The following is a 12487-nucleotide window of genomic DNA, read 5'->3' on the forward strand; positions in this document are numbered from 1 at the left end:
CAATCAAAAGTCAGGATTGACCCCAGCGTTTCTGCTGTGGAAGGAAGGCTCTGGCGCTAGCGCGTAGCAAAGAAGCGATTACAACATTAATGCAGGTTAATACAGTATTGTTGTGAGCATTCAGGGCAGTTATTTATCGAGCTTTCATCAAAATCAAGTCAGCGAAAAGCTCCATTTGCATGAGGAACGTGTGGGATAGTTTGCTAATGTCAATGCTATAGTAGCTTATCTGGCTCGTCTCTAGTTTTTCATTTCTCGGTGATTAGGAAATACTGTATCAGTGAGACATCAGAACATGACTGTTTCCTTTTATATAACATCAATATATCACAGCAATAACTGATAATATAGGTTTGCTTTTCGTTTGTATGCACAGCAGAGGAATTCACTATGAACTCGAAGCGCAACAACGGTGAAAACGGGGCGGGCAGAATCAACCCAGTGTCGGTACCAACATCAACAAACAGCTCATCAGCGAGTGCTTCTCACCGTAAACAGACAATAATCAACTCATCCCATAAGGGAGAGAAGGATGAGTGCATGCAAAACATAGTTCGGGACAAAAACCTGTCCATCTCCACACTCAGAACGCGCCTCGGACCGACCATCCGGTCAACTCTGTCCGCGGCGGTGGACACCCTTCTGGGCGAGATCGTGGCGGTGCTGTCCGAGACCCAGCGGGAGCTGCTGACCAAAGAGCAAGAGAACGAGAAGCTGAAGGTTCGACTCGAAGTCTCAGAGAGAGAGCTCAAGACGTTACAAGAGTGTCTGTGTAGCGCACAGAAATTAATTGACCAGCTTCAGGGTCCATTTGGGAACCCGCCCATGCCGGGTCCTCACGTCTACGCTGCGGCTGGACCCGTAAACTCGAGCCGCTTGACGCATCGGAGCGCGCCCGAGCCGGATCCGCGCTGCTTCACTGGAGCTGAACCCGAGTTGAGTGGCGCTCTGGGTGATGCCATACACGGCTTTGACTCCAGGGAGGAATTCAAGAGCTGCCACCTCTCCATTCAGGCGGATGGGACGGTGACGAACAGTTTTTATGACCCTATAAACGTCCATTCTTCGAACATCTGTTCAGATATGAACCGACCTGGTAAGACAACACCGTGTATTACATGCATTATGAATTGTCGATGTGCTATCACAGAAGCATTCAGTCATTAGACACAGTGTGGCAACAACACTGAGTGGTTTAGAATGGAGATGCACAATATATCAGACCCATATCAGTTATATGCCGATATAGTAGATTTTTACATTTAATTATCTGTCGATATTTCATTGTGCATACACATTATCCTCTCTCTTTACATTTTATGTAATTAATATTAAGCATCTATAATTCTATAAATTATTAATTTAATATTAATAATTTATAAATCTCAAAATGAATTTTTTTTTTCGTTTCCGTATTTTAATGCCTAAATTATTGCCTTTCAAATGATCTGATTTTATATTGTAATATCAAATATTATAAATAGTATTATTTTAATATCATCCAGTTATTGATTATCAACCATAACCTGAAAAAGTTTAATATTGGTGCATGCTTGTCTCTCTAGTTTAGAGATCGACAGCTATTCATGTTTCACAAATTATTCTGATTATTTTATGCCTGTGTGTCCAATATTTCTCATGTTTTTTGACATGAGTAATAGCCTAACTATAAATCTCAAACTAATAAATTCACAAAGTGCATGAATATTTTAAAATAACACCAGTTAAAAGTGATAAGGTTATCAGCTCTTCAATGGTATTCTTAAATGTTTTGAGACAATCTGAAGAACCGATAGAAGATAGTATTTGGTTGACTCTGTGTAACAGTTTGATAATTGGTAGTTTGCAGCTGTAAATACCTATAATAAAGATGAACTGTCTGGGGATGTTTAGCATTATAATAATTTTGTCTGTGAAAATGACAGATATCACATTATATACAAGTAATTTAATATTCTTATGAAGTACAATGAGAAATTGTAAAAATTGTGAAGTTGCCATGCCAAAGTTGACAATTGTCATAGACCTTTCCTTTGTGTGTATAAATGTGTGATGTGTCACAGGTGAGATGGTGGATGACAGCAGAAGACTCACACATGCCAGACCCCAAAACCCTCCCTCACACACAAGCTTCTCTGTTAAAGAGGAACAGGTTCCTAACTCTGGACAGATGTGTGTGCGAGGAAGAGAGGCGCCAACGGAGGCTGAGCACTCGGCACAGAGTGTGTGTGATCTGGCATATGTCCATGTGGTCGAGGAAGAAGGAGGTTCCCGTTCACACCATCACCAATCCAAGCCTACACCACCGCCCCCCTCCAGGCCTCACAGTGGACCCTCCTCCAGTAGTTCCCCATCACAAGGAACCTCTGGACTTAGGTCTGCCCAGAGGGATGCTCCTGGTTTGGGTATGACCACCAGCAGAAGCCCAGGGGTGGGCGGCTCATCGCCAGAAGAGCCCATACGACGCTCAATCTCTGAGCTGATGGGAGAAGCACCTGGGGAACGTCCTCACTTGTGTCTGGAGTGTGGCAAGACTTTCCGCCTGATCTCTAGCTTGAAAAAGCACCTGAGGATCCACACTGGAGAGAAACCATATCCGTGCACTGTCTGTGGCCGTCGTTTCCGCGAGTCCGGGGCTCTTAAGACTCACCTCCGCATCCACACGGGTGAGAAACCGTATTCCTGCTCCGATTGCGGCACGCAGTTTCGTCATCTCGATGGCCTGCGGAAGCACCGCCGCACACACACCGGTGAAAAACCATACGTATGCAGCGTCTGCGGGAAAAGGCTCAGCCGCCTGCAGCATCTGAAACACCACCAGCGCATACACACGGGAGAGCGGCCATGTTGCTGCCCACTTTGCCACAGAGGCTTTAAAGATCCAGCTAGTCTGAGGAAACACCTCCGTGCCCATCAGGGTGAGCCTGGAGCGGATGAAGCAATAGGAATGACTAGTTTGGGAGAGGGAGATGGAGGATCCATAGATGATGAGGATATGAGGTTTGGGATGTGGGGGGAAGAGGAAGGGAATGAAGGCGAGCCTGTAGTGGATTGTGTTTAATCACAGAGTTACAGATAAAGAAAACAGGAAACACTTTGGTCTTATTGTTAAAAAAAAAAAAACTCTGACTTAAAGGGACAGTTCACCTAAAAATGAAAATTCTCATATCATTTACTCACTCTCAAACTCAAACACCCACTGGCTTCCATAGTATGGGAGAAAAAAACTGTTTTGTTACCAACGTTCTTTTGTGTTCAGCAGAAGGAGGAAACTCATCCAGGTTTGGAACAACTTGAGGGTGAATAATGATTACAAGAATTTTCATTTTTAAGTGAATTATCCCAACATTTTTTAAGGGACCGTTGTTGTTGGTTTTAATTCAAAACCGAAATGTGGCGGGAACTATACAACCGAGGTTACATCTTGTCCTGGAAGGTCTGTGGCAACACTTTCTTGTAGACACTGATTTTAAAACCTACAACAACAAACTCCTCATTTAACAATATGGTTATGTAAATTTATGACTCAAATATCCACTTCAAGTACATATATATCATCATATAGACAGGGATCATGTAGACTTACAACCTTTTTTTTTCTACTGTAACTGTATTTTATTGTAGGGACTGTCCAGTGCGACTAACAGGGTATCATATCTGTTACTCACATGTTATGGGTGTTGTCATTGGTGTGATAATCATTTTAATGTGCCCTTTTTTTAGAGAAAGAGCTACTATAAACACATTAAAGCCTTAATTGTGTTTTTATTGCACAGGCTCACACACAGATGTGCTTCAACAGCTGTAGACTATTGTTTTAAATTGGGTTCTTCACCTCTTTATCAGTGGGTGTTTGCAAGCTGCAGAATATTCATTCAGTTTACTCTGGGTGATTGTTGAGTGCATCATTAGATTGAAGAGTGTTTGAAGGTGTTGTGTTTAAGGTGAAGAGTATCTAACAGGGTGCTGATCCAAAGAATCAGAATTGGGACTGCCAGGGTTAATTCAGCTGACTCATCTCTAAAAGTGTATTTACATATCCAACTTAGATATGAATTAATATGGAGATTGTTTTAAAGAGTGAAAGCTTCTTTAGATTGAGGTATAATGAGCCAGCACAGAAATCAAGCAAACTTTAAAATTGCTGCCTTCTACTGGATATATGAGGAAAAGACTGCTACTTCCAAGTTGCTTTTATGGTTGTTTCTCCTCCAGGGATGAAGACACTATTTCTGTTGTGGCCATGCTGTCAAACTGTATGGTTTTGTGAATACATCTTTTTCTTTTCTCTCTTTTTAAATATCTCATGAAATGCCATTTTGTGCATTTGACTTGTATATTCTGTACATTGATTTGAAATAGGTTAGTCTTAAAAATTTAAAGTCAGAAACTGGATCTTAAAAAGATCCATGATAAGTGTTTTAATAACTCTGAACTAGGTTAGTCTTAAAAAATTTCAAGCCAGTAACTGGAGCTTTTAAAGATCCATGACAAGTGTTTTAATATCTCTGAACTATCTAAACCGTTCACTTTGTTACAATATTCTGTATGTTTCTGTGCCCACATGTGATGTTGAATTTAGAAATGTTCTTGCAGATGTTTGAAGGTTGTGGTCCATCTGTAGTTGATTCAACTATGAGTACAACAAAAATGATTGTAGTTATCACTCCAACAAAGCTTCAGTGTAAAAAGAGCTCATATTTAGTAAATGTGCAGAACAGAATGTTTGATACCATGTAAAGACCCATACTTTTCTTTTTTGCTAGTGTTTAACCAGTACTTTAGACTGGTCTGCAACCTTTATAAGTGTAATACTGTAATACAATTAAGGGACAGCAACACTTAAGCCAAATGGAGGAGAAGATTCTAAATAGCTGTTTGTAATGTTTAGTTTCAATATATGGTATGATCAATGTAATCTTTCATTCTCCAGAATTATAGTTCATTGTAAGATATCAATACAGATCAGTTTTCATAAGAAATCATTGAAATCTATCTGCTGAGATTTCTTTTGCTATAACATCTCTACTTGCTTATCATGTAATATGTATTTTTTCTGTCATTATACTCTTTAATTAAGAAGGGCACAGTCATCATCTTCTTGATATCTGTAACAATCAAGTTCACTCATATTCAGAATGATGTACCAACAGTATTATAATCATTTACAATTAAAACTTTTCAAATAACCAATTACCAACATTCTTTTGTTTTCATCAGAAGAAAGAAACTCCTATAGGTGTATGGAACAAATTTAGGGTGAGTAATGATATATAGTTTTGGTGAACTATCCCAACATTTTTTTTTAAGGGGACAGCTTTTTCCTTTTTTTTTTTTTTTTTTTTGTTGTTGTTAAAATTCAAAACTGATATGGGCGATGAATAAGGCCAAGAAAATATATGCCACACCATTATTCCACCACTACAAGATGGATCCATGCCTTTATGTTGTTAACGTTGTCTGACCCTGCCATCTGAATGTCGTAGCAGAAATTCAGACTCCTCAGACCAGGCTAACGTTTACCAATCTTCTTTGTCTAAATGTGCTGAGCCTATGAGCCAAACTTTAGCTTTAGTTTCCTGTTCTTGTCAGAATCAGAAAGAGCTTTTTTGCCAAGTATGCTTGCACATACAGGAGTAGCACCCAGTGAGCTCTTCTGCTGCTGTAGCCCATCTCATGTGTTTTGTGGTCAGAGATGTTCTTCCGCATACCTGGATTGTAACAAGTGGTAAACCCTAGAGATGGTTGTCCATGAAAATCCCAACAAATCAGGAGTTTCTGAAATACTCAGATCAGCCCATCTGCCACTAACAACCATGCCACGTTCAAACTTCAAAGTCACTTAAATCACATTTCTTTCTCATTCTAATGCTTGATTTTAACTTGGGTAGATTGTCTTGATCGTGTCTAAATCCCTAAATGCATTAAGTTTCTGCCATGTGATTGGCTAGATAGATTTTTATATCAATGTCCAGTTGAACAGGTGCAGGCCTACCTAATAAAATGGTGAGTGTATTATGTATGTATGTGAACAGGACTCATGAACATGGTCAAATAAACAGGACAGTGTTACATTGTGACGGAGTTCATGACTGGGATATTATTAGACATACTTTCCTCTGACTGTATTCATATATATAGTCTTTGTTTACAGTTTTATGAGTAGTTTTTCTTTTCTGTGTGTCGACTCTGGTTATGCGGGGGTGAGAGTCTGACTCACAGGGTACAACACCAGAGTAACTACTTGTATTTTGAATTTGAACAAATCTTTGTTGGAATGGAAATATCTATAATTTTCACGAGAATAACATCTTGAATTTAAAAAGGCAATTTTTTTTCTTTAAAGGATCAATAATGGAAGTTTACCTTTAACAATGTTTATATTCATTGTTGTCATCAAGTCACATGTATTTTTATGTGCTCTACCATTCAATAAAATCAGTAATATTGTGAGATATTATAACTATGTAAAATAACTATTTCTATATTTAATATTTGTTCTGTTTCAAAATAATATAAAATGTAATTTATTTCCATGATGTCAAATTAGAATTTGGCAGCCATTACTGCAGTCTTCAGTATCACATGATCCTTTAGAAATCATTCTAACATAATGATTTGGTGCTAAAAAAACAACAACAACAAAACATTTATTATTATTATCAATCAACAGATTTGCTGGCTAATATTTTTGTAGAATTTGTTCTTTCTTTTTTTTTCAGGAAACTTCTATAAATAGAAAGTTCAAAATAACTGTAAGAAATAGATTTGTTTGTAACATATTTATGTCATATTGTCATTTTAGATTAATTGTCGTAGACAATTTTCTATTCACTTTCCTGTTTCCTTTGTTCTATTGTTCTGCTTGTAATCATGACTTTATAAGTGGGAAATTTCACGTGAAGGCAGCATAAGCTCCTCTTTGCTTACCTTTCATATGTCCGGTACTGTCTGTGTCACACTCTGTCTCAAATGTCTGGATTAACTGTATGTTGTTGGAATTTGATTTAAGGTATAAATTAACATGACAAATTAACATGACAATGACTTTAGTCTGTCTTTGCTGATGAAAAGTGATTTATTTTGAAGGAAAAAAAAAATCTTGCTGCCCCTAAAATTGTATAATTCTACAGCATGTTAACATACACCAGTCAGTGCAATTTGTCACGTCTAAGTATAAAAATGTCTAGACTTGTAACTTCCACGGTATCTGCTTAAAGTATCTGTTGACTTGTCTTGTTTTTCTACCATTTCCCATCAATTTCTTCAACCCCCAAAGATTTCCGTTGTAAAAATGCCACTGTGTTTTGCCCCAGACGATGAGACATCGGTCAGCCAAAGTCTGTCCCACATTTAGTTGATGCTTTACCAGAACTCTCCTTCCTGGATTCTGAAGTGACTCGTGTATCCGCTCAGGCGTGATTATAGCCTCTGTGACGTAAGTCAGGACCACTCTGCTCTTTGAGCACACACCCTGCCTCCAGACCACAGTACTTGCTCTCTATGCTGCAGTAAGCAGCTTTTAATGTCACATTGAGGGTAAGCTTTGTTGGGCTGAATTTGCTGCTCTGTGTCATTAGACTGTTATAGTGATTATTCTGACGTGCATTGTTTTTCATTGACAGAACTGGTCATGTGACATTGTCTTTGCTCTTAAATATAAAGTTTCTCTGTTACCATATGGTTCCATGAAGAACCTTTCCATTTCCCAAAATGTTCTTTTTTGTGGAAAAGGCTTCTTCGGATTATGAAAAATGTTCTTCACATGGTTCTTTTTTTTATTTAAGAACTGTTCAGAAGAGTTGGGTGTTTTTGGGAACTTTCTATGTTGTGAAACCCTTTATAATGAAAGTTTCTTATCAGATGTATCTGTGTGTTTTAAAAAAAAATGGATGCAGACATGGATTTTAGCATAATGCCTATGTGAGTTTGAGCAACTGCGCATGTCCATTGTGGGTTTTAGAGCTGCATGCCTATGTGTAGCCAAAAATGTAATATCTGCCTGTGAACTCAGTGTGTGTGTGTGTGTGTGTGTGTGAGAGAGAGAGAGAGAGGAGCTCTCATGCAGTCATTTCCACAGTGACTGAAAGCAAACATTCTCACTTTCCTTAAAGGAAGTGATTCAACTCACTTTCTCTAACATTGCCTCTCCATCATCCTTCTCTAACAGTTTTTTCTTGACCACTGGCCAATTTTACTGTCTTGAATTTTCCTTTTGTCCCATCTTGTTTATATGCGTACTCTATAAAATAATTTTCTCTTGGGTTTTCTTTTATCAGGGTCGAATTTCTATTTTTCTCCTCAACTGGTAACACGAACACACTAAATAACAACTTGTGTAGAATTTACCATGAAACTATTCTCACTCAGAAATTGCTAGTTAAATTTCATAGATAACTAAAACAAGAACACACTGAATTAATTTCACAATGTTGCTGTAGAAATTATACAAACAATTGTTGTATTAAGCACCTGTACGTGGTACGCTCACAGTTAATACTTACATACAAAAATACCTAATGGAATGCCATGAAATTATTATCCTTGCTGAGAAATAGAGAGAATGGTTTGTTGGTTGAAGCATAACCACCATAAACATTGACCTCATAATTACAAATTATCACCAACAATATTTGAAATTTGCACCGATCTGTTTGTCGTTATTGTTTTGTTTATTCTTTAGAGACAACTGACCTCAGTCTTCCAGTAGCAAATTCAAGAAGTTTTGATTTTTTTCACGAAGCCCACTTGCATTCGCTGTTTGGTTGCTTGTAACTTGCTGCTTTTGATTTCTCTCCAATTTCGCCACTTTCTCTCTTGCACGTTTGGGTTTAATAATCCCTTCTATCGCCTCCTTGGACTCACTTTTTGGTCATTCCATACAAGAGAATGACTTCTGACACCATGTTTTGTTTGTTTATTCTTCAAAGAACAGAGCAGTTATTCTTATTAGTGTCTTCATCTTACACTACATCTTATACCTTAACCCATTGACCTCTGCCCCTGGCACACCCACTTAAAGCCCCATGCATTACAACACAGTTACAACCGACAATAATATCCAGTGATGCCAACTATTTGACTGTTTCTCAGATATGGCTGTTTTGATTTGAAAAGTGGCATAGACATACAATAAATTTGAATGTAGGCCTACAGTATGCATATTTTAAAATATTATATGAACGGTTTAAAATGATCACTTCCTAGCCTAGAATTAGACCTAGAATTTCCTTCACTCTTCCAGAAACGGTTACCTACGGTCTTGGTTGGAACCAGTTTGCTTGTCTCCAGCGTATCCAAGCTGACAACAACAAGTGTCCCAAAATCTCTAAAACCAAGTTGGAAGACCAGTAAACCAGCATAGGGCTTTTCAGTAGAGGTGTTAAAATCAGAAGTGGTAAATTGCCCTCTTTCTCTGCTAAAGTAGTAAACACTACAAATTCATTAGTGTTGCAAATGCAAAAGTTGGCTTATTTTATTTTAAGTCTTATTTGTGTTTACTGACCGTGACAGCAACGAATAATCGCGCGCAGCAGCGTCATCGGGCGCTTGCTGAGTTCGAAACAAGGGGAAAAAGAAGGTGACGAGAAAAGCACCGACATCAAACCCTCTGTGAGTCCCGCTCCTGTACTACTCTGGCCCAGCGCCAGCTCGGCTGCCCGTGGATTGGCTCTCGTTTTGCCTCTCCTCCTCCTAAACGTTTCCCAAACTGCGAAACGCACACACGCTATCCACGCAGCGACTGAAAGTAAGCAGAACTGCTTTAAGGAATGAGGAGTTTTTCACCTTATTCCACTCCCAGGTTGCCTTTTAAAATATGTAAGAATTTTAAAGCGCCTTTTAAAAATGTCGCAAACGACCTCGATGATAATCTGTATTTTTTATCCAACAAACCGGACGTAATTTTTCAAGTTTCTCACTTGAAACGGGACAGGAAGGCATCGGGAAAACTTTCAGCGCGAGAACTTTCATAGCCAGCGCTGCCTGGGAAGAGAGCGCGTGCTTGAGTCCTACATTTTCCAAACCGGGCTCCAGCAAAACGTCTTCTGCGGTCTTGCGCGGAGGGACCGCCTGATCCGCTCAGGCTTTTCGGACATATATTGTGGGTGGTAGCGTGAATGCCCTGTGTTTGCACTGAGGGATGCCAGCATGCCATCTCTGATTTTCTCCCATCTGCTCCTCATCTGGCTCGCGCTCCAGCGGCTGGCTCTGTGCGGAGAGCGCGCGTCCACTCGCGAGCGCTTCAAAGTAGTTATCGCGCCACTCATCTGCAAACGGACATGTCTGAAGGGCCAGTGTCAGGACACCTGCGAACAGGGCAACAACACGACCCTCATCGGTGAAAACGGTCAGTCGGCGGACACACTGACCGGGCCGGGCTTCAGAGTCGGTAAGTAAAAGTTAAGAATGATTTTTATTCGGTTTGGTCTGATGACAGGACTCCTCACGAACACTATTGTTAATGTTTTTGCCACACTTGGACGAAGAAGGACCTTAAAGGTGTAGTTAACCCAAAAAAAATGTACCTTGAATTACTTTAGTTCCTACTTATTTAGTTACCCTCATGTTGTTCCAAACCTGTATGACTTTATTTCTGAAGTAAAATATTAGTGACTGAAACCGTCAGTCTCCATTCACTTTCATAGCATCTTTCTGCCTAACGTTTCTTTTTATGTTTCACCTAAGAAAATAAGGCATGCAGATGTAAAAGTGTGAATAATTATTATTTATTTTTTGAGTGAACTGTCCCTTTAATATACAAACTTTGTGGTTGTATATGTGGCACGTGAGTCTTTGAGTGGAAAAGCAGTAATAACTGCCTCACTTTTTCTCCGTCTATTTCTCTCTCGCTCTTGGTAATGGTTTCTGCATATTGTCTGGTTGGCAGGGTAGCTCTTGCTCTGAGCTGTATCAGATTGGATGTGGTAAGGCATGGTGCCATAAAGTCTATGCAGCAAGATCTACACTGCTCACACACATATTATCTTCTCTTAAACTCACACATACTGTACATTCACATTTTCTTTGTCCACATAAATAAACAGTCACAGTCGACAGACTACTAAAATAGTTTTTGTGTGTATTTTAGTAAGAGAGACCCCCCTCTGTAAGGACTGGTGTACCAGTTTGTTATTTCAAGTACAGAATACCAGGAGCTGATATGCTTAGAGAGTATGTCTGTAAGTGTGTGTGGGTTTAGCTCAACATGTTTGTCATTGGGTTTTCATCAGTATTGCGATGCAAGTGTTGGCTATTTTAGTTCTGCCTCTCAGCAGGTTCATTTGGTGTGTTGTCTTTCTTCCTCTCCCTCTCGCTCTCTCTAATTTTGTCTGCTGGATGCCCGTGTGCTTTTGAAAGTGTCGAGTCCAAAAATAAATAAATGTGGTAAAAATAAAGGAGGAAGCTGAGTCACAGCTGAGTGAAAGCTACATTTATGGAAGTCTGAAGAAGTCCACACACATCAAGCTCTAAGACTCTGACCAAGAGCAGTGTGTGAGGATGTGGGGTCGGAGACTTGCTTTCAGAATAACAAACATCATATCTGACCCTTATTCTCTGACTTTTTGAAATTTAGTTCTACAACAAGCAAAGCTTTATAATTAGACACAGGTAACAATATAATTTTTTTTTTTAAATAATAAGCTTAGAAGTCTCAAAACATACCTGAAAATATTTTTGATATAAAAGTTTTTCTTTCTTTCAGTCATGGTAGAGTGTATGTGTATCACCATAAAAAGTCGAAATCGATTCATATCCATTTACAATATTTACAAAAAACATCTTTATTAGAAACAAAGCTGTGATTTGACAAAGTTATTTGCGTCTTTCAGTCGCTAGCTTAGAGTTGTCCAGAGTTCAGAGTTGGTGTTCAGTGCAAATAACCACTGCCGCTACACTCAAACTGTGTTAAAGCTGTATAATCATCATCATTAAAAAAAAACCTTTATTTTAATGCTAGCAATAAAACTTGTCATTAGGTTTTAGATTTACATTTTGCTTAAAGCCTGACTCAGCTGTCAAGATGATACATATAACATTTTTCTCTGACTTAGTCTTTGTGGTTTCAGTCATGGAATGCATACACTGTCTGGAGGATCAGACACCTAAAGACATACTCACATGTCGACTCATCTTATTTGATATGCTGAGTCGCTGCCTTTTCTTTTTGTTAAAGGTATACTCCACCCCAAAATGAAATTTTTGTGATTAAAGTGGTTAAATGTAGCCTGGTTAATACCAAACTCTGCTACTTCGCTTTGCTTTGTAGACAGTGTCTGGAAGGGCATAATTGACAGGCGTTTACTTTCTCATGGGGGACTTGTCTGAAGTTTAAAATCATTGGTGTACCCGTAAGCCAATCACATAACTTTTGGTTATGATGTGTGTTATGCGCTGAGCTGCCTCAAACTTCTGCAGTAAACACAGCTATGCTGCTTCAGTTGGCAAATGCTGGGGATATCACGTGCATCCCGTGTCTCCGTGTCCG

General features: G+C 39.1%; 2 protein-coding genes across 3 annotated transcripts in view; both read left to right on the plus strand.

Moving 5' to 3' along the window:
* Window positions 1-5194, plus strand: LOC113049589 (zinc finger protein 324B-like). The gene is made up of 3 exons (XM_026212053.1): window positions 1-95; window positions 377-1096; window positions 2064-5194. The coding sequence occupies exons 2-3, from the start codon at window positions 391-393 to the stop codon at window positions 3059-3061; spliced, it is 1704 nt and encodes a 567-aa protein (XP_026067838.1). The 5' UTR covers window positions 1-95; window positions 377-390; the 3' UTR covers window positions 3062-5194.
* A 4523-nt stretch (window positions 5195-9717) lies between these two features.
* LOC113049590 (latent-transforming growth factor beta-binding protein 3-like) overlaps window positions 9718-12487 on the plus strand; it is a 35643-nt gene continuing 32873 nt past the window's right edge. For both annotated transcript variants that reach the window (XM_026212054.1, XM_026212055.1), the window contains exon 1: window positions 9718-10390. In XM_026212054.1, coding sequence (XP_026067839.1) covers window positions 10150-10390 — 241 coding nt within the window. In that variant the 5' untranslated portion in view covers window positions 9718-10149. The remainder of the gene's footprint in view (window positions 10391-12487) is intronic.

This window comes from Carassius auratus, chromosome 30, assembly GCF_003368295.1.
Source record: "Carassius auratus strain Wakin chromosome 30, ASM336829v1, whole genome shotgun sequence".
Taxonomy (NCBI): Eukaryota; Metazoa; Chordata; class Actinopteri; order Cypriniformes; family Cyprinidae; genus Carassius; species Carassius auratus.

Excerpts from the sequence above, each read along its gene's own strand:
- LOC113049589 (XM_026212053.1), top strand. The coding sequence starts at position 391 with ATGAACTCGAAGCGCAACAACGGTGAAAACGGGGCGGGCAGAATCAAC. Across the intron at positions 1,097-2,063 it reads TTCAGATATGAACCGACCTG|GTGAGATGGTGGATGACAGC; the intron begins GTAAGACAACAC and ends GATGTGTCACAG.